Here is a 22,500-nt window from a genome sequence, read left to right as displayed (position 1 = left end):
TCCATCCTCCCTTTATCATCCATCCTCCCTTTATCATCCATCCTCCCTTTACCATCCATCCTCCCTTTATCATCCATCCTCCCTTTATCATCCATCCTCCCTTTACCATCCATCCTCCCTTTATCATCCATCCTCCCTTTATCATCCATCGTTCTTAATCATCCATCCTCCCTTTATCATCCATCCTCCCTTTATCCATCTTTATCATCCATCCTCCCTTTATCATCCATCCTCCCTTTATCATCCATCCTCCCTTTATCATCCATCCTCCCTTTACCATCCATCCTCCCTTTATCATCCATCCTCCCTTTATCATCCATCGTTCTTAATCATCCATCCTCCCTTTATCCTCCATCCTCCCTTTATCATCCATCCTCCCTTTACCATCCATCCTCCCTTTATCATCCATCCTCCCTTTATCATCCATCCTCCCTTTATCATCCATCCTCCCTTTACCATCCATCCTCCCTTTATCATCCATCCTTCTTAATCATCCATCCTCCCTTTACCATCCATCCTCCCTTTATCATCCATCCTTCTTAATCATCCATCCTTCTTAATCATCCATCCTTTCCATCCATCCTTACCATCCATCCTCCCTTTATCATCCATCCTCCCTTTATCATCCATCCTCCCTTTATCATCCATCCTCCCTTTACCATCCATCCTCCCTTTATCATCCATCCTCCCTTTATCATCCATCCTCCCTTAATCATCCATCCTCCCTTAATCATCCATCCTCCCTTTATCATCCATCCTCCCTTTACCATCCATCCTTCCTTTATCATCCATCCTTCTTAATCATCCATCCTTCTTAATCATCCATCCTCCCTTTACCATCCATCCTCCCTTTATCATCCATCCTCCCTTTATCATCCATCCTCCCTTTATCATCCATCCTCCCTTTATCATCCATCCTCCCTTTATCATCCATCCCTTTATCATCCATCCTCCCTTTATCATCCATCAACACTCCCTTCTCTCCTTCCACTCCTCCACCCCTACTTTCTCACCCCCCCCCCTCACCTGTTCCCAGGTGCAGCACGGTGGCTCTCTGATCATCGTCTGACCCCGTGGTCGTCCTGGTAACAGCTACTTTAGTGTACGTGATTCCCCTCCTCACCAGTAGAGGCGCTGCGATAACGTTGTTCTCCATCAGAGGGTGGTCTCTCATAAACGTCAACACCTTCAAGCATATATAATATTATTATTATATATATATTATATTGATATAGATTACTATATTTATATTATTACTATATATTATATATATTATATTGATATAGATTAGTATATTTACATTATTACTATACATTATATATATATATTATTATATTGATATAGATTAGTATATTTATATTATTACTATATATTATATATATTATATTGATATAGATTAGTATATTTATATTATTACTATACATTATATATATATATTATTATATTGATATAGATTAGTATATTTATATTACTATACATTACATTATATATATATTATATTATACTGTATTATATATTACCTTGTCCGGCAGTTTGAGAGAAGACTCGAAGCCCTCCGCTCTCAGAGCACTGTTCAGACACTGGGTAAAGGAAAGATTTCGTTCAGATTTAAAGTTCTTAACTCCTTCATCTATCTCATAGAACATTTAACTAGGCAGGTCCTAGTGTAGCCTGGTACAGGGTACCTGTCAGGGTCTAGGTGTTACTGGTTCTAGGTAATGTGTTCTAGACTGTACCTGTCCTGGTCTAGGTGTTGGTACTGGTTCTAGGTAATGTGTTCTAGACTGTACCTGTCCAGGTCTAGGTGTTGGTACTGGTTCTAGGTAATGTGTTCTAGACTGTACCTGTCCTGGTCTAGGTGTTGGTAGTGGTTCTAGGTAATGTGTTCTAGACTGTACCTGTCCTGGTCTACATTTACATTTAAGTCATTTAGCAGACGCTCTTATCCAGAGCGTCTAGGTGTTGGTACTGGTTCTAGGTAATGTGTTCTAGACTGTACCTGTTTTTAGCCCTTCGTACATCAGCTGATATCTCAACGTGCTGTACAGAAAAACATCCTAAAACCCCAAACAGCAAGCAATGCAGGTGTAGAAGCACGGACCTGTCCTGGTCTAGGTGTTGGTACTAGGTAATGTGTTCTAGACTGTACCTGTCCAGGTCTAGGTGTTGGTACTGGTTCTGGGTTGATCCAGTTCTCACAGGTCTTCTTCAGTTCCTTAAAGGGTCCGTCCATCACTTTACTGATGTCAGCCAGACTGTAGACACACACCGCTGACAATTCCTCATGCTCCCTACACACACACACACACACACACACACACACACACACACACACACACACACACACACACACACACACACAGACACACACAGACACACACACACACACACACACACACACACACACACACACACACACACACACACACACACACACACACACACACACACACACACACACACACACACACACACACACACACACACACACACACACACACACACACACACACACACACACACACACACACACACACACACACACACACAGGAGGGAGAGAGAGAGAGGATTTGATTTATGTGATCATGTATAATGAAGGGAAATTTCACATGTCCTTGTTGTTGTCTCTCCCTCTCTCTACTCTCTACCAGTGGGGGCTCCTCCTCAGAGGAAGGGGAGGACCATCCTCTTCAGTGAATTTCATAAAAAAATGTAAATAGTGAAACATTCATGAAGTTATCATTTTTAGATGAAACTACACTAAATATATTCACAACGCCAAATAATTGATTACAATACACTGTTTTGCAAAGAAGGTCTACAGTAGCCTCAGCAGCACTCTGTAGGGTAATACCATGACGTAGCCGGAGGACAGATCGCTTCCGTCCTCCTCTCGGTACATTTACTTCAATACAAAACCTAGGAGGCTCGTGGTCCATAGACTTACATAGTAATTATGGCAACTTCCGGAGGACATCCTCCAACCTATCAGAAGTCTTGAAGCATCAACTGACATGTTGTCCACCCAATCAAAGGATCAGAGAATGAATCTAGTACTGAAAGCATAAACTACAGCTAGAGCTGCAGTGCATCAAATGTGGTGAGTAATTGACTCAAAGAGAGCAAAAGACAACAGTTTTGAACAAATTAATTTATACCAAATGTAAGGAGTTTCGAAAGATAGATAGCTATATTTTGTAGTATATATTATTTCACTTTCACTTAGCTAGTGTCAAGTGCCGCTAGCTGGTTTAGCCTACTCAAACACCCAGATCAAACAGAGAGGGATGCTATGTTAGCTAGCTGTCTATGGCTATCCAACAGAGAGGGATGCTATGTTAGCTAGCTGTCTATGGCTATCCAACAGAGAGAGATGCTATGTTAGCTAGCTGTCTATGGCTATCCAACAGAGAGGGATGCTATGTTAGCTAGCTGTCTATGGCTATCCAACAGAGAGGGATGCTATGTTAGCTAGCTGGCTATGGCTATCCAACAGAGAGGGATGCTATGTTAGCTAGCTGTCTATGGCTATCCAACAGAGAGGATGCTATGTTAGCTAGCTGGCTATGGCTATCCAACAGAGAGGGATGCTATGTTAGCTAGCTGTCTATGGCTATCCAACAGAGAGGTATGCTATGTTAGCTAGCTGTCTATGGCTATCCAACAGAGAGGGATGCTATGTTAGCTAGCTGGCTATGGCTATCCAACAGAGAGAGATGCTATGTTAGCTAGCTGTCTATGGCTATCCAACAGAGAGGGATGCTATGTTAGCTAGCTGGCTATGGCTATCCAACAGAGAGGGATGCTATGTTAGCTAGCTGTCTATGGCTATCCAACAGAGAGGGATGCTATGTTAGCTAGCTGTCTATGGCTATCCAACAGAGAGGGATGCTATGTTAGCTAGCTGGCTATGGCTATCCAACAGAGAGAGATGCTATGTTAGCTAGCTGTCTATGGCTATCCAACAGAGAGGGATGCTATGTTAGCTAGCTGTCTATGGCTATTCAACACTGGAACTCTTCTAAGTCAAGGTACGTTTTTGGTTGTATTACTTTATTGCCACTGGGGCATGCAGGTGTAACTGCTTAACTGCTACACTGCTTGCTGTACTGCGTGATTGTAGCGGGTTAACCAAATGTGTTAGTTCTAGTAGCTCTGTTGATTATGACGTTAGCTAATATGGTGACCACATTACCACCACACCGGCAATCATGAGTCATAGAGGCCAGCATCCTGGAGTCGCCTCTTCACTGCTGATGGAGACTGGTGCTTTGCCGGTACTATTTAATGAAGCTGCTAGTTGAGGATTTGTGAGGCGTCTGTTTCTCAAATTAGACACTCTAATATACTTGTCCTCTTGCTTAGTTGTGCACCGGGGCCTCCCACTCCTCTTTCTATTCTGGTTAGAGCCCGTTTGCGCTGTTCTGTGAAGGGAGTAGTACACAGCGTTGTGAAAGATCTTACATTTCTTGGAAATTTATCACATGTAATATCCTTCATTTCTCAGAACAAGAATAGACTGAAAAGTTTCAAAAGAAAGGTGTTTGTTTCTGGCCATTTTGAGCCTGTAATAGAACCCACAAATGCTGATGCTCCAGATACTCAACTAGTCTAACGAAGGCCAGTTGTATTGCTTCTTTAATCAGAACAACAGTTTTCAGCTGTGCTAACATAATTGCAAATGGTTTTCTAATGATCAATTAGCCTTTTAAAATGATACACCTGGATTAGTTAACACAACATGCCATTAGAACACAGGAGTGATGGTTGCTGATAATGGGCCTCTGTACGTCTATGTAGATATTCCATAAAAAAATCTGCCGTTTCCAGCTACAATAGTCATTTACAACATTAACAATGTCTACACTGTATTTCTGATCAATTTGACGTTATTTTAATGGACAAAAAATGTGCTTTTCTTTGAAAAACAAGGACATTTCTTAGTGACCCCAAACTTTTGAACAGTAGTGTATATATACTGTGAATATATTTTTGTTGTTGTATTTTACCCTCTGTTTTAAGCCACTCCCCAACTGGCCACTCCCCAACTGGCCACTCCCCAACTGGCCACTCCCCAACTGGCCACTCCCCAACTGGCAACTCCCCAACTGGCAACTCCCCAACTGGCAACTCCCCAACTGGCAACTCCCCAACTGGCTCGGGAGGTGAAGGTCGAGTCATGCGTCCTCCGAAACATGACCTGGCAAACCACGCTCCTTAACACCTGCCCACTTAACCCAGAAGCTGCACTAATGTGTCGGAGGAAACACCGTTCCACTGACAACGAGGTCAGCCTGCAGGCGCCCGGCCCGCCACAAGGGGTCGCTAGATGGCGCAGAGCCATGTAAACCCCCCAGGCCAAACCCTCCCTTAACCCGGACGACACTGGGCCATTTGTTTGCCGCCCTATGGACTCCCGAACACGGTTGTGATACAGCCTGGGATCAAACCCGGGTCTGTAGTGACGCCTCTAGCAGTGCCTTAGACCGCTGCACCACTCGGGAGGCCCACGCTCAAATATTTTCTCCCCCGGAGTCTGGAAGACATCCTTTAGACCTCAGCGATGTGCTTGGGTCATTGATTGTACTGGACGGCACACAGTTAGCTTACAATTATAGTGAATTTGGATATGATTTTAAATAACCTAGTAATAGGGATTCATTAATTAGGTTACACATGACCTTTATCTACAGAATATCTCAGCACCGTGTCCATCTCCTCCTCTCCTTTATAGGGGTTCATTAATTAGGTTACACATGACCTTTATCTACAGAATATCTCAGCACCGTGTCCATCTCCTCCTCTCCTTTATAGGGGTCCATTAATTAGGTTACACATGACCTTTATCTACAGAATATCTCAGCACCGTGTCCATCTCCTCCTCTCCTTTATAGGGGTTCATTAATTAGGTTCCACATGACCTTTATCTACAGAATATCTCAGCACCGTGTCCATCTCCTCCTCTCCTTTATAGGGGTTCATTAATTAGGTTCCACATGACCTTTATCTACAGAATATCTCAGCACCGTGTCCATCTCCTCCTCTCCTTTATAGGGGTTCATTAATTAGGTTACACATGACCTTTATCTACAGAATATCTCAGCACCGTGTCCATCTCCTCCTCTCCTTTATAGGGGTTCATTAATTAGGTTACACATGACCTTTATCTACAGAATATCTCAGCACCGTGCCCATCTCCTCCCTCCTCTCCTCATCTCCTTTCTCCAGGGCTGCCAACAGTTTATTTAAATATGTTTCGTTGCGAAAACATGTTACTATCGATGTTCACAAACAGATTTCACTTGGTTTCCTAAATGAAGCGTTGGGTAGCTGCAGGAGCAGGTTTGGAGAGCCCGATGGCATACAGAGGTTTTGGCAGAATGTCACCTGTCGTGCAGTGAGAGCAACAGCGGTTAATGTGTGGAGTGAAATTAGTCTTGTTATATTTATTTCTCAACCTCTCATATTTAGCACAGCTCTGCTATAAAACCGAAGTAGCCTACTAGGCATCAGCAGGAAAGCACATGGCCTCCATTTGCTATTCGAGTGCCTCAGGATGTCTTTTTCCCCTGTTCCTGACCATGTGATAACAGCCCATTCTAAATCTAAACTCATTTGTCATATTGGAAAAGGCTCGATTACATTGAGAATAGTCTGATGGGTGAAAATAGGATCAGTTGATGAGAGAACAGCTGTGCAGCCGGAGGGGCAGAACACAAGCTTTCTTTCGTGACTTTCTCAAATCATCAGTAGTCCTATAGTCCCACCATGCAGCCCATATATGCTTTGATTTCTAAGGTTTGTATCAGTCACAACTAAAGTTGTTAAGTAACTAAATCTAGTATATCGGACATTTTTCAAGTGAACACTTTTAAGCTCAACATAGCCACTTGCTCCTGAATTGGATTTTTTTTTAAATATTTTATTCAGATAAGTTCAATTATATTCTTCTTACTATAAAATCATATAATGTAAAAATAATGGCACGGGACTTATAAGCATATCTTGTCAGCTAAATGAACAAGCGTAGAGCACAGCCAGATAACATACAGTAGGACAACTCACATTCTGTTCTTCTGAAATACATGCATTGTATCCATGGAGAGCAGGAGATGCTAACACTGTGTGTTAATTAATTAACGGTCAATTACCGTGAGCCCAGCAGTGTTTTGCAGGACAATAACCGTCTGACAAAATGTCATGACCGCCACAGGTCTAATGGTGACAAGACAATGTAGGCTGTGTATAGCGGTTAGCGGTCGTGATATGAAGGTTTGGCTTGGAAAGTTTTTTTTACGCCTGGTCACAGACAGCTGATGTGTCTCCATCCATCCTCCCCTCCCTCTATCCCTCCATCCATCCCTCCTCCCCTCCATCCATCCCTCCATCCCTCCATCCATCCCTCCATCCCTCCCTCCATCCTCCCCTCCATCCATCCCTCCATCCATCCATCCCTCCATCCCTCCTCCCCTCCATCCATCCCTCCATCCTTACCACTGAGATGTGAAGAGACCATAGAAGTGTGTAGATCTAGGGTCTCCATCCTCCCCTCCATCCATCCCTCCATCCTCCCCTCCATCCATCCCTCCATCCATCCATCCCTCCATCCCTCCTCCCCTCCATCCATCCCTCCATCCTTACCACTGAGATGTGAAGAGACCATAGAAGTGTGTAGAGCTAGGGTCTCCATCCATCCCTCCATCCTTACCACTGAGATGTGAAGAGACCATAGAAGTGTGTAGAGCTAGGGTCTCCATCCATCCCTCCATCCCTCCATCCTTACCACTGAGATGTGAAGAGACCATAGAAGTGTGTAGAGCTAGGGTCTCCATCCATCCCTCCATCCTTACGACTGAGATGTGAAGAGACCATAGAAGTGTGTAGAGCTAGGGTCTCCATCCATCCCTCCATCCTTACCACTGAGATGTGAAGAGACCATAGAAGTGTGTAGAGCTAGGGTCTCCATCCATCCCTCCATCCTTACCACTGAGATGTGAAGAGACCATAGAAGTGTGTAGAGCTAGGGTCTCCATCCATCCCTCCATCCTTACCACTGAGATGTGAAGAGACCATAGAAGTGTGTAGAGCTAGGGTCTCCAGATGTGTGTTGTTTTGTGTAGACATCAGTCAGTATGTTGTATCCCTCCCTCCATCCTCCCCTCCATCCATCCCTCCATCCCTCCATCCCTCCTCCCCTCCATCCACCCCTCCATCCTTACCACTGAGATGTGAAGAGACCATAGAAGTGTGTAGAGCTAGGGTCTCCATCCATCCCTCCATCCCTCCATCCTTACCACTGAGATGTGAAGAGACCATAGAAGTGTGTAGAGCTAGGGTCTCCATCCATCCCTCCATCCCTCCATCCTTACCACTGAGATGTGAAGAGACCATAGAAGTGTGTAGAGCTAGGGTCTCCATCCATCCCTCCATCCTTACCACTGAGATGTGAAGAGACCATAGAAGTGTGTAGAGCTAGGGTCTCCATCCATCCCTCCATCCCTCCATCCTTACCACTGAGATGTGAAGAGACCATAGAAGTGTGTAGAGCTAGGGTCTCCATCCATCCCTCCATCCTTACGACTGAGATGTGAAGAGACCATAGAAGTGTGTAACGCTAGGGTCTCCATCCATCCCTCCATCCTTACCACTGAGATGTGAAGAGACCATAGAAGTGTGTAGAGCTAGGGTCTCCATCCATCCCTCCATCCTTACCACTGAGATGTGAAGAGACCATAGAAGTGTGTAGAGCTAGGGTCTCCATCCATCCCTCCATCCCTCCATCCTTACCACTGAGATGTGAAGAGACCATAGAAGTGTGTAGAGCTAGGGTCTCCATCCATCCCTCCATCCTTACCACTGAGATGTGAAGAGACCATAGAAGTGTGTAGAGCTAGGGTCTCCATCCATCCCTCCATCCCTCCATCCTTACGACTGAGATGTGAAGAGACCATAGAAGTGTGTAGAGCTAGGGTCTCCATCCATCCCTCCATCCTTACCACTGAGATGTGAAGAGACCATAGAAGTGTGTAGAGCTAGGGTCTCCATCCATCCCTCCATCCTTACCACTGAGATGTGAAGAGACCATAGAAGTGTGTAGAGCTAGGGTCTCCATCCATCCCTCCATCCTTACCACTGAGATGTGAAGAGACCATAGAAGTGTGTAGAGCTAGGGTCTCCAGATGTGTGTTGTTTTGTGTAGACATCAGTCAGTATGTTGTAACGCTGTCCGCTGGCTCTGTCCTCACACACCAACTGAGCCTTGAGGAAGGTGGTCCAACGCCTCTGTAACGTCTTCATACCGCCTACATCAGACTAAAGATAGATAGAGGGGGGGTGGAGAGAGAGAGAGGGGGAGGGAGAGAAAGATGGGGGGTGGAGAGAGAGGGGGAGAGAAAGAGCGGTTGAAGAGAGAGGGGGAGAGAGGAGGGGTGGTGGGAGAGGGGGAGAAAGAGAGAGGTTGGTGGAGAGAGGGGGTGGTGGAAGAGGGGGAGAAAGAGAGAGGTTGGTGGAGAGGGGTGGTGGTGGGAGAGGGGAGATAGAGAGAGGTTGGTGGAGAGAGGGGTGGTGGGAGAGGAGGGGAGATAGAGAGAGGTTGGTGGAGAGAGGGGGTGGTGGGAGAGGGAGAGAAAGAGAGAAGTTGGTGGAGAGGGGGTGGTGGGAGAGGGGAGATAGAGAGAGGTTGGTGGAGAGAGGGGGTGGTGGGGGAAAGGGGAGAGAGAGAGGTTGGTGGAGAGAGAGGTTGGTGGAGAGAGGTTGGTGGAGAGAGGGAGTGGTGGAGAGAGGGGTGGTGGAGAGAGAGGTTGGTGGAGAGACGGGGTGGTGGAAAGAGGGGATGGTGGAGAGAGGGGGTGGTGGAGAGAGAGGGGGTGGTGGAAAGAGGGGGTGGTGGAGAGAGGGGTGGTGGAGAGAGAGGGGTGGTGGAGAGAGAGGGGGTGGTGGAGAGAGAGGTTGGTGGAGAGGGGTGGTGGAAGAGAGGGGTGGTGGAGAGAGGGGTGGTCGAGAGAGGGGGTGGTGGAGAGAGGGGGTGGTCAGAGAGAGGGGGTGGTGGAGAGAGGGGGTGGTGGAGAGAGGGGGGGTGTATAAAGATACAGTGAAGAGAATGAAGAAGGAGGAAAGAAAAAGAGAGAATTGATGGATGGTCTCACCCAGAACATAAAGAGGAGGCGAGGATAGTCTCACCCAAAACATAAAGAGGAGGCTAGGATGGTCTCACCCAAAACATAAAGAGGAGGCTAGGATGGTCTCACCCAAAACATAAAGAGGAGGCTAGGATGGTCTCACCCAAAACATAAAGAGGAGGCTAGGATGGTCTCACCCAAAACATAAAGAGGAGGCTAGGATGGTCTCACCCAAAACATAAAGAGGAGGCTAAGATGGCCTCACCCAAAACATAAATAGGAGGCTAGGATGGTCTCACCCAAAACATAAAGAGGAGGCTAGGATGGTCTCACCCAAAACATAAAGAGGAGGCTAGGATGGTCTCACCCAAAACATAAAGAGGAGGCTAGGATGGTCTCACCCAAAACATAAAGAGGAGGCTAGGATGGTCTCACCCAAAACATAAAGAGGAGGCTAGGATGGTCTCACCCAAAACTATGTGAGGAGTGGGAATCCTATGTATTTGTTTGGATCAAGCAACGACAAAGAGACAAACAAAGAGACAGAGCCCCACCACCACCTCCTCTGCCCCATAGACATACCTTGCAGACACGTGCGACCCTGGGAACTTTGACCTTAGTGTAGAGGTCGTACTCCTTGGCGACCTCAGTAAAGAAGAAGTAGATCTTGTTGTCTTCACCCTGTGGGTTGTTGTCTTCATCCTGTTGTATGAACACCGACGACACAAACTCTGGGTCTGCAGAGAGAGACACACACATACACACCTATAAACAATGTGGGAAGCACAGCGTGTGTGTGTGTGTGTGTGTGTGTGTGTGTGCGTGTGTGTGTGTGTGTGTGTGTGTGTGTGTGTGTGTGTGTGTGTGTGTGTGTGTGTGTGTGTGTGTGTGTGTGTGTGTGTGTGTGTGTGTGTGTGTGTGTGTGTGTGTGTGTGTGTGTCTGTGCGTGCGTGTGTGCGTGCGTGTGTGTGTGTTCTCTAACCACTGAGCCAGTTGATGGATCTCTCGGTGCGGATACGTTCCTGCTCCTGTCCGGTTGCCCGGGAGATATCGAACAACGTTCCCAGGAAGTTACTCGTGGCAGCCGTGTACAAGATACCTCCTAGAGAGAAAGAGAAAGAGAGAAAGAGATTGACCGGGGGGTGTAGCCATAGCTGAGTGAGTATTAGAGTATGTATTAGGGTGTGTATTTGAGTGTGTTGGACTGCTATTAATGTGTGTATTCGAGTGTGTACTCTGGTGTGTATTAGAGTGTTTTTTAGAGTGTGTATTAGTGTTTGCAAAGTTAGTAAGTTAGCCTTGTCCGAGTCAGAACGGCCTAGAGGGAGCAACCCCAAGACAGGACACTAGTCTGTCTCCTATTTCTGCAATGAGACAGCTTGATGTACCAGTACACCCCTGGACAGGACACTAGTCTGTCTCCTATTTCTGCAATGAGACAGCTTGATGTACCAGTACACCCCTGGACAGGACACTAGTCTGTCTCCTATTTCTGCAATGAGACAGCTTGATGTACCAGTACACCCCTGGACAGGACACTAGTCTCTCCTATTTCTGCAATGAGACAGCTTGATGTACCAGTACACCCCTGGACAGGACACTAGTCTGTCTCCTATTTCTGCAATGAGACAGCTTGATGTACCAGTACAACCCCTGGACAGGACACTAGTCTCTCCTATTTCTGCAATGAGACAGCTTGATGTACCAGTACAACCCCTGGACAGGACACTAGTCTCTCCTATTTCTGCAATGAGACAGCTTGATGTACCAGTACAACCCCTGGACAGGACACTAGTCTCTCCTATTTCTGTAATGAGACAGCTTGATGTACCAGTACAACCCCTGGACAGGACACTAGTCTCTCCTATTTCTGCAATGAGACAGCTTGATGTACCAGTACAACCCCTGGACAGGACACTAGTCTATCTCCTGTTTCTGTAGTGAGACAGCTTGATGTACCAGTACAACCCCTGGACAGGACACTAGTCTCTCCTATTTCTGCAATGAGACAGCTTGATGTACCAGTACAACCCCTGGACAGGACACTAGTCTCTCCTATTTCTGCAATGAGACAGCTTGATGTACCAGTACAACCCCTGGACAGGACACTAGTCTCTCCTATTTCTGCAATGAGACAGCTTGATGTACCAGTACACCCCTGGACAGGACACTAGTCTCTCCTATTTCTGCAATGAGACAGCTTGATGTACCAGTACAACCCCTGGACAGGACACTAGTCTCTCCTATTTCTGCAATGAGACAGCTTGATGTACCAGTACAACCCCTGGACAGGACACTCACCACAGGGCAGACACTCTCACCCCAAAGCAACTGTGGTAGTTACTTACTGAGTGTAAAAACAATGCATATATTACCTGTCTGTGTGTTTGTACAGTGTGTGTGTACAGTGTGTGTTTGTACAGTGTGTGTTTGTACACTGTGTGTGTACAGTGTGTGTGTACAGTGTGTGTGTACATAGTGGGTGTACAGTGTGTGTGTACAGTGTTTGTACAGTGTGTGTGTACAGTGTGTTTGTACAGTGTGTTTGTACAGTGTGTGTGTACATAGTGTGTGTACAGTGTGTTTGTACAGTGTGTTTGTACAGTGTGTGTGTACAGTGTGTGTGTACAGTGTGTGTGTACAGTGTGTTTGTACAGTGTGTTTGTACAGTGTGTGTGTGTGTACAGTGTGTGTGTACAGTGTGTGTGTACAGTGTGTGTTTGTACAGTGTGTGTGTGTACAGTGTGTGTGTACAATGTGTGTTTGTACAGTGTGTGTGTACAGTGTGTTTGTACAGTGTGTGTGTACAGTGTGTGTGTACAGTGTGTTTGTACAGTGTGTGTGTTTGTACAGTGTGTGTGTGTACAGTGTGTGTGTGTACAGTGTGTGTACAGTGTGTGTGTACAGTGTGTTTGTACAGTGTGTGTGTACAGTGTGTTTGTACAGTGTGTGTGTGTACAGTGTGTTTGTACAGTGGGTGTGTACAGTGTGTTTGTACAGTGTGTGTGTACAGTGTGTTTGTACAGTGTATGTGTGTACAGTGTGTGTGTACAGTGTGTTTGTACAGTGTGTGTTTGTACAGTGTGTGTGTACAGTGTGTGTGTACAGTGTGTGTTTGTACAGTGTGTGTGTGTACAGTGTGTGTGTACAATGTGTGTTTGTACAGTGTGTGTGTACAGTGTGTTTGTACAGTGTGTGTGTACAGTGTGTGTGTACAGTGTGTTTGTACAGTGTGTGTGTTTGTACAGTGTGTGTGTGTACAGTGTGTGTGTGTACAGTGTGTGTACAGTGTGTGTGTACAGTGTGTTTGTACAGTGTGTGTGTACAGTGTGTTTGTACAGTGTGTGTGTGTACAGTGTGTTTGTACAGTGGGTGTGTACAGTGTGTTTGTACAGTGTGTGTGTACAGTGTGTTTGTACAGTGTATGTGTGTACAGTGTGTGTGTACAGTGTGTTTGTACAGTGTGTGTTTGTACAGTGTGTGTGTGTACAGTGTGTGTGTACAGTGTGTGTGTACAGTGTGTGTTTGTACAGTGTGTGTGTACAGTGTGTGTTTGTACAGTGTGTGTGTACAGTGTGTGTGTACAGTGTGTTTGTACAGTGTGTGTTTGTACAGTGTGTGTGTACAGTGTGTTTGTACAGTGTGTGTGTGTACAGTATGTGTATAGTGTGTGTGTACAGTGTGTGATTGTACAGTGTGTGTGTACAGTGTGTTTGTACAGTGTGTGTGTGTGTACAGTGTGTGTGTACAGTGTGTTTGTACAGTGTGTGTGTACAGTGTGTTTGTACAGTGTGTGTGTACAGTGTGTTTGTACAGTGTGTGTGTACAGTGTGTTTGTACAGTGTGTGTGTGTGTACAGTGTGTGTACAGTGTGTTTGTACAGTGTGTGTGTACAGCGTGTGTGTACAGTGTGTGTACAGTGTGTGTGTGCAGTGTATGTACAGTGTGTGTGTACAGTGTGTTTGTACAGTGTGTGTGTACAGTGTGTGTATACAGTGTGTGTGTGTACAGTGTGTGTATACAGTGTGTGTGTGTACAGTGTGTGTGTGTACAGTGTGTGTATACAGTGTGTGTACAGTGTGTGTGTATACAGTGTGTTTGTACAGTGTGTTTGTACAGTGTGTGTGTACAGTGTGTGTGTACAGTGTGTTTGTACAGTGTGTGTGTACAGTGTGTGTACAGTGTGTGTACAGTGTGTGTGTACAGTGTGTTTGTACAGTGTGTGTTTGTACAGTGTGTTTGTACAGTGTGTGTTTGTACAGTGTGTGTTTGTACAGTGTGTGTACAGTGTGTGTGTGTACAGTGTGTGTATACAGTGTGTGTACAGTGTGTGTGTATACAGTGTGTTTGTACAGTATGTTTGTACAGTGTGTGTGTACAGTGTGTTTGTACAGTGTGTGTGTGTGTGTGTGTACAGTGTGTGTGTACAGTGTGTGTGTACAGTGTGTTTGTACAGTGTGTGTGTACAGTGTGTTTGTACAGTGTGTGTGTGTGTACAGTGTGTGTACAGCGTGTGTGTACAGTGTGTGTGTACAGTGTGTTTGTACAGTGTGTTTGTACAGTGTGTGTGTACAGTGTGTGTGTACAGTGTGTTTGTACAGTGTGTTTGTACAGTGTGTGTTTGTACAGTGTGTGTGTACAGTGTGTTTGTACAGTGTGTGTTTGTACAGTATGTTTGTACAGTGTGTGTGTGTGTACAGTGTGTGTGTACAGTGTGTGTGTACAGTGTGTTTGTACAGTGTGTGTGTACAGTGTGTTTGTACAGTGTGTGTGTGTGTACAGTGTGTGTACAGCGTGTGTGTACAGTGTGTGTGTACAGTGTGTTTGTACAGTGTGTTTGTACAGTGTGTGTGTACAGTGTGTGTGTACAGTGTGTTTGTACAGTGTGTTTGTACAGTGTGTGTTTGTACAGTGTGTGTGTGTACAGTGTGTTTGTACAGTGTGTGTGTACAGCGTGTGTGTACAGTGTGTGTGTGTACAGCGTGTGTGTACAGTGTGTGTGTACAGAGTGTGTGTATACAGTGTGTGTATACAGTGTGTGTATACAGTGTGTGTGTACAGAGTGTGTGTACAGAGTGTGTGTACAGTGTGTGTGTACAGCGTGTCTTCTAATACCTGCCATAACAGCTGTATAGTGCTGGCTGGGCTCAAAGGGGCATTTCCCTTTCCCAGTCTCCATCCTCACCCCTCCATTCTCCCCCCGCTCCAAAGAGAAGGAAGACATGTTCTGAAAGAGAGAGGGATGAGGATACATTATTGAATAGATGTGTGTTAAGGGGAGTGTGTGTGTGTGTGTCACTTTGGTGTGTGAACAAGTGTGTGTAAACATGTTAGAAGGGTTCAATTGCGGGCTCATTGCACAGTCACACGCTCACCAGGAAGGCACACTGTGGGTCAAAAGCATAGGTTCCACAGACGTATATCCTCCCGTTTCCAAGAAACTCCAACAGACGGAGGTAGTTATTACAGTCGCCCTGTAGGGGGCGACAGAGCGCATTATAGAATTATACACGTTATAAATATATTATTATTATTATTATTATTATTATTATACACCATATAGGGGGCGACAGAACACATTATATAATTATTACATTATATTACACTAATTACATTATAAAAATATTATATTATATTATTATTATTCAAAATACTGTCTCTCTGTGGTTATTGGATGTAGTTGTTACAGACACACACAGGCGTAGGCGTTCACACACAAACACACACGCAGAGAGGCACACACACACACCTCTGTCTTTCCCTTGGCCACACAGGACTTCCTCTTCTCCTCAGGAACATCCCACACAATCTAAAGAGAGGAGAGGAGAGAGTGAGAGAGAGAGAGAGACAGAGAGAGACAGAGAGACAGTGAGAGAGACAGAGACAGAGACAGAGAGAGAGAGACAGAGAGAGAGAGACAGAGAGAGAGACAGAGAGAGAGAGACAGAGAGAGAGAGAGACAGAGAGAGAGAGAGAGAGAGAGAGAGAGAGAGAGAGAGAGAGAGAGAGAGAGAGAGAGAGAGAGAGAGAGAGAGAGAGAGAGAGAGAGAGAGAGAGAGACAGACAGAGAGAGAGACAGAGAGAGAGACAGAGAGACAGAGAGAGAGAGACAGAGAGAGAGACAGAGAGACAGTGAGAGAGAGACAGAGAGAGAGAGACAGAGAGAGAGAGACAGAGAGAGAGAGACAGAGAGAGAGACAGAGAGAGAGAGACAGAGAGAGAGAGAGAGAGACAGAGAGACAGTGAGAGAGAAAGCGACAGAGAGACAGAGACAGAGACAGAGAGACAGAGAGAGACAGAGAGACAGTGAGAGACAGAGAGACAGTGAGAGAGACAGAGACAGAGAGACAGAGAGACAGAGAGACAGAGAGACAGAGAGAGACAGAGAGACAGTGACAGAGACAGAGACAGAGACAGAGAGAGAGACAGAGAGAGAGAGACAGAGAGAGAGACAGAGAGAGAGACAGAGAGAGAGAGAGAGACAGAGAGAGAGACAGAGAGAGAGACAGAGAGACAGTGAGAGAGACAGCGACAGAGAGACAGAGACAGAGACAGAGAGAGTCAGAGAGAGACAGAGACAGAAAGACAGAGAGAGAGAGAGAGACAGAGACAGAGAGAGAGACAGAGAGACAGTGAGAGAGACAGCGACAGAGAGACAGAGACAGAGACAGAGAGAGTCAGAGAGAGACAGAGACAGAAAGACAGAGAGAGAGAGAGACAGAGACAGAGGGAGATACATGGACAGATGAAGAGACAGATATATGTAAGTGCATCATCTTTCCATCCTCTCATTAAAAACACTTTGTGAAACATAAATATGCAGGAGCTTATTTGGCAAATTAGACTGAATATGCAAATATACCTCAATTAATTCAGTCAAATATACAAACTATCAGGGAAAAGGTCAACTTAATTAAATAAGGTGACACTCAGATATCAAACAGATATCAAACTCTACCTCCCTCCCTCCCTACCTACCTCCCTCTCTACCTCCCTCCCCTCCCCATCTCCCTCTCTACCTCCCTCCCTCCCTCTCTACCTCCCTCCCTCCCTACCTCCCCATCTCCCTCTCTACCTCCCTCCCTCCCTACCTACCTCCCTCTCTACCTCCCTCCCTCCCTACCTACCTCCCTCTCTACCTCCCTCCCTCCCTCCCCATCTCCCTCTCTACCTCCCTCCCTCCCTCTCTACCTCCCTCCCTCCCTACCTCCCCATCTCCCTCTCTACCTCCCTCCCTCCCTACCTACCTCCCTCTCTACCTCCCTCCCTCCCTCCCCATCTCCCTCTCTACCTCCCTCCCTCCCTACCTACCTCCCTCTCTACCTCCCTCCCTCCCTACCTACCTCCCTCCCTCCCTACCTACCTCCCTCCCTCCCTCCCTCCCCATCTCCCTCTCTACCTCCCTCCCTCCCTACCTACCTCCCTCCCTCCCCATCTCCCTCTCTACCTCCCTCCCTCCCTACCTACCTCCCTCCCTCCCTACCTACCTCCCTCCCTACCTCCCCATCTCCCTCTCTACCTACCTCCCTCCCTCCCCATCTCCCTCTCTACCTCCCTCCCTCCCTACCTCCCTCCCTCCCTCCCCATCTCCCTCTCTACCTCCCTCCCTCCCTCCCTACCTCCCTCCCTCCCTCCCCATCTCCCTCTCTACCTCCCTCCCTACCTACCTCCCTCCCTACCTACCTCCCTCCCTCCCTCCCCATCTCCCTCTCTACCTCCCTCCCTCCCTACCTACCTCCCTCCCTCCCTCCCCATCTCCCTCTCTACCTCCCTCCCTCACCGTGCGTGGTGGCTGTGTCAGGTTGTTGGTGTCCACGGCCAGTATGGCATCTCTCGCACCCAGGAAGAGAACGCCAGACGAACGGTCCAATAGGAATGTGCTGAAGTTGGCCACGCCCCTGAACTGTTGTGGCCCCAACATGGTGTCCAGATCTGCCAGAGAGAGGAGGACAGGATAGAGGACGGTGTTAGTCCATGAACAGAGGGGTAAATTGGAACCATCTGGGTTGTCCATGTCTCATAGTGATTGAAGGTCTATGTCCTTAGAGATGTAACATGTGTGATAGCAGTGCAGCAATGGCAGCTTCATCTCTGCTTCCAAATGTATTTCATCCTTCCAACTTCATTCATTTTTCCCATAGGATTTAGGCCTATGAAAAACAAGTTAGACAGTGGGCCTGTTAGAGGAGTGTCTGATGTGGAACTAATGGGCCTGATGTGGAACTAATGGGCCTGATGTGGAACTAATGGGCCTGATGTGGAACAAATGGGCCTGATGTGGAACTAATGGGCCTGATGTGGACTAATGGGGCTGATGTGGAACTAATGGGGCCTGATGTGGAACTAATGGGCCTGATGTGGAACTAATGGGCCTGATGTGGAACAAATGGGCCTGATGTGGAACTAATGGGCCTGATGTGGACTAATGGGGCTGATGTGGAACTCATGGGCCTGATGTGGAACTCATGGGCCTGATGTGGAACTAATGGGCCTGATGTGGAACTAATGGGCCTGATGTGGAACTCATGGGCCTGATGTGGAACTAATGGGCCTGATGTGGAACTAATGGGTCTGATGTGGAACTAATGGGCCTGATGTGGAACTCATGGGCCTGATGTGGAACTAATGGGGCCTGATGTGGAACTAATGGGCCTGATGTGGACTAATGGGCCTGATGTGGAACTCATGGGCCTGATGTGGAACTCATGGGCCTGATGTGGAACTAATGGGGCCTGATGTGGAACTAATGGGCCTGATGTGGAACTCATGGGCCTGATGTGGAACTCATGGGCCTGATGTGGAACTAATGGGCCTGATGTGGAAGTAATGGGGCCTGATGTGGAACTAATGGGCCTGATGTGGAACTAATGGGTCTGATGTGGAACTAATGGGCCTGATGTGGAACTAATGGGCCTGATGTGGAACTAATGGGCCTGATGTGGAACTAATGGGGCTGATGTGGAACTAATGGGGCTTACACAATCACAACAACAGAAAAATAGTGCCTTCTGGTGTCAAAACACACACACACACACACACACACACACACACACACACACACACACACACACACACACACACACACACACACACACACACACACACACACACACACACACACACACACACACACACACACACACACACACACACACACACATACTGATGTTGCTGCACATGCTTTCCCAGCGGGAGGTAAAGTACTGTCTATAAAAAGTAGATTGTGTAGCTTGTTGTTTTGACAGATATAACACTGTTATAATTCCTGGCTAACACATCCCCAAGCCCCTCTGTACATGCATCTATTACGATAATAACCCCTAAAATGAGAACAGAGTTTATCACTTAAGTGTCATCCCCCCGTCTCTCCTCTTTTCCTCCCTCTTTCACATTTAGCTCGCTTCCTTCGATAGCTCTTCTTCTTCTTTTCCCCTATACCACCCGTCATCTGTCCATCTGTTCCCCACAGCTCCGCTGCCAGATGACACTTGTTTATCTGCCCTGTCTATCTGAATGAGAGACGCACAATATAGGGAGACGCGCACACATTGGGACACACACACACACACACACACACACACACACACACACACACACACACACACACACACACACACACACACACACACACACACACACACACACACACACACACACACACACACACACACACACACACACACACACACAGATGTAACTGGTTCTGACATGTGCCAAAGGCAAGGACAAGGCTCATGAGAAAAGTCCTGGTACCCTCTAGATGACCCCCCTTCCGCCAACCTGTCCCTCTAGGTGACACCCCCCCGCCCCACTCACACACATCACCGCTGTGATGCTAGTACCTAGAGCTATGCCATCTGCCCCCTCCCACACACACACGCACATACACACACGCACACACACACACACACACACAGAAGACTGTCCCCATGCTTGAACACACAAGAACCGAGAGAGAAAAGAGAGAGAGAATGTGTCTGATATGTCTTGGCAGAGAGAGAGAGAGAGAGAGGGGAGAGAGGGAGAGAGGGGGGAGGGAGAGAGAGAGAGAGAGAGGGGAGAGTGGGGAGAGATGGAGTGAGGGGAGGGAGAGAGAGAGAGAGAGAGAGAGAGAGAGAGAGAGAGAGAGAGAGAGAGAGAGAGAGAGAGAGAGAGAGAGAGAGAGAGAGAGAGAGAATTTGTCTGAGATGTCTTGGCAGAGAGAGAGAGAGACAGAATGTGTCTGAGATGTCTTGGCAGTGAGAGAGAGCGAGAGAGAGAGAGAGAGAGAGAGAGAGAGAGAGAGAGAGAGAGAGAGAGAGAGAGAGAGAGAGAGAGAGAGAGAGAGAGAGAGAAAGAGAATGTGTCTGAGATGTCTTGGCAGTGAGAGAGAGAGTGAGAGAGAGAGAGAGAGAGAGAGAGAGAGAGAGAGAGAGAGAGAGAGAGAGAGAGAGAGAGAGAGAGAGAGAGAGAGAGAATGTCTCTGAGATGTCTTGGCAGTGAGAGAGAGAGCGACTAGAGAGAGAGAGAGAGAGCGACTAGAGAGAGAGAGAGAGAGAGAGAGAGAGAGAGAGAGAGAGAGAGAGAGAGAGAGAGAGAGAGAGAGAGAGAGAGAGAGAGAGAGAGAGAGAGAGAGAGAGAGAGAGAGAGAGAGAGAATGTGTCTGAGATGTCTTGGCAGTGAGAGAGAGAGCGAGAGAGAGAGAGAGAGAGAGAGAGAGAGAGAGAGAGAGAGAGAGAGAGAGAGAGAGAGAGAGAGAGAGAGAGAGAGAGAGAGAATGTCTCTGAGATGTCCTAGCAGTGTCAGTTATTAAGAATCACTTTCTTTCTATTTCTCTCTCTCTGTCTCTTCTCCTTAAAGATGAGAGGCGTCCTAACACGACACTGTCTTCACCGTTGTCTCTGGTTCGGCGTCTTCCAGTCAGTTTGATTCGGAAGTTGGTGTGTTTTAGCACTACCACTCACACACACTTAAGACTATGCCTCACCCCGCCCCTCAGGTCCCTCAGGTCCCTCAGTAAAGGGAGAAGTTCTCTTGTTATAATCAGATAAATAGATTGTTATAGATAAATAGATTAAGTCGTACAAGTACCCAGAGTCGAAACACGTTCATTGTCCAGAGAGTGACTGAGAGAGAGAAAGAGAATGAGAGAATGAGAAAGAGAGAGAAGGAGAGAATGAGAACAACAGAGAGAGAGAGAAAGAGAGAGAAAGAGAGAGAGAGAGAGAGATAGAGAGAGAGAGACTGTGAGAGATGGGAAGAAAGAGAGATCGGGAGAGATAGAGATAGAACTGGGCTGGTCCCTTACTTTAATCAACTGGGTTTAATTAACTATAAGAGGGTTGGTTGGGTCCGTAGGATTCAGCAGAGCCCAGGCCTTCTCTCTATGACAGCAGCCCATTAGCTGAGTGTGGTGAGCCCCGCTAGCTTGCATAATGGATTGACCCGACCTGACAGAGAGAGGTGGCCCAGGGGACACACACACACGCAGACACACACACACGCAGACACACACTCAACACCACCACCTACTGTTCTATTCTGTTCTGTTCAGTTCTGTTCAGTTCTGTTCTGTTCTGTACTCACAGCAGCAATAGGAGTCTGGTTAAGTGGAAAGACAATACGATTCAAGCAAGCGTGACTGGGAGTGACTGGGATCTGACTACACTCTTCTCTGCTCCTTCTTTCTCATCTTCCCCCCTTTCTCCCTGTCTCTTCTTATCATCTCCCCTCTCTCTCCTCTTCTTATCATCTCCCCTCTCTCTCCTCTTCTTATCATCTCCCCTCTCTCTCCTCTTCTTATCATCTCCATCTCTCTCTCCTCTTCTTATCATCTCCCCTCTCTCTCCTCTTCTTATCATCTCCCCTCTCTCTCCTCTTCTTATCATCTCCCCTCTCTCTCCTCTTCTTATCATCTCCCCTCTCTCTCTCTTCTTATCATCTCCCCTCTCTCTCCTCTTCTTATCATCTCCCCTCTCTCTCCTCTTCTTATCATCTCCCTCTCTCTCCTCTTCTTATCATCTCTTCCCTCCCCTCTCTCCTCTTCTTATCATCCCTCTCTCTCTCTTCTTATCATCTCCTCTCTTCTTATCATCTCCCTCTCTCTCTCTTCTTTATCATCTCCCCCTCTCTCTCTCTTCTTATCATCTCCCCTCTCTCTCTCTTCTTATCATCTCCCCTCTCTCTCTTCTTATCATCTCCCCCTCTCTCTCTTCTTATCATCTCCCCTCTCTCTCTTCTTATCATCTCTCTCTCTCTTCTTATCATCTCCCTCTCTCTCTCTTCTTATCATCTCCCTCTCTCTCTTCTTATCATCTCCCTCTCTCTCTCTTCTTATCATCTCCCCTCTCTCTCTCTTCTTATCATCTCCCCTCTCTCTCTCTTCTTATCATCTCCCCTCTC

The 22,500-nt window shown here is 46.9% G+C and overlaps 1 protein-coding gene across 1 annotated transcript in view; it reads right to left on the bottom strand.

Annotated features, from left to right (window-relative positions):
* Positions 1–22,500, bottom strand: part of sema4f (sema domain, immunoglobulin domain (Ig), transmembrane domain (TM) and short cytoplasmic domain, (semaphorin) 4F) — a 144,623-nt gene that overhangs the window by 6,094 nt on the left and 116,029 nt on the right. The window contains exons 2-11 of the mRNA XM_046320451.1: positions 17,900–18,051; positions 15,869–15,928; positions 15,495–15,593; positions 15,235–15,346; positions 11,102–11,221; positions 10,702–10,856; positions 9,132–9,313; positions 2,150–2,291; positions 1,521–1,580; positions 1,027–1,186 (exon numbers count right to left, since the gene is read on the bottom strand). Of these exons, the coding sequence (XP_046176407.1) occupies positions 1,027–1,186; positions 1,521–1,580; positions 2,150–2,291; positions 9,132–9,313; positions 10,702–10,856; positions 11,102–11,221; positions 15,235–15,346; positions 15,495–15,593; positions 15,869–15,928; positions 17,900–18,051 (1,242 nt within the window). The remainder of the gene's footprint in view (positions 1–1,026; positions 1,187–1,520; positions 1,581–2,149; positions 2,292–9,131; positions 9,314–10,701; positions 10,857–11,101; positions 11,222–15,234; positions 15,347–15,494; positions 15,594–15,868; positions 15,929–17,899; positions 18,052–22,500) is intronic.

Source organism: Oncorhynchus gorbuscha, linkage group LG21, assembly GCF_021184085.1.
Source record: "Oncorhynchus gorbuscha isolate QuinsamMale2020 ecotype Even-year linkage group LG21, OgorEven_v1.0, whole genome shotgun sequence".
Classification (NCBI taxonomy): domain Eukaryota; kingdom Metazoa; phylum Chordata; class Actinopteri; order Salmoniformes; family Salmonidae; genus Oncorhynchus; species Oncorhynchus gorbuscha.
The sequence above is the reverse complement of the archived record's forward strand: the minus strand, read 5'-3'. Positions and strand labels throughout refer to the sequence as shown.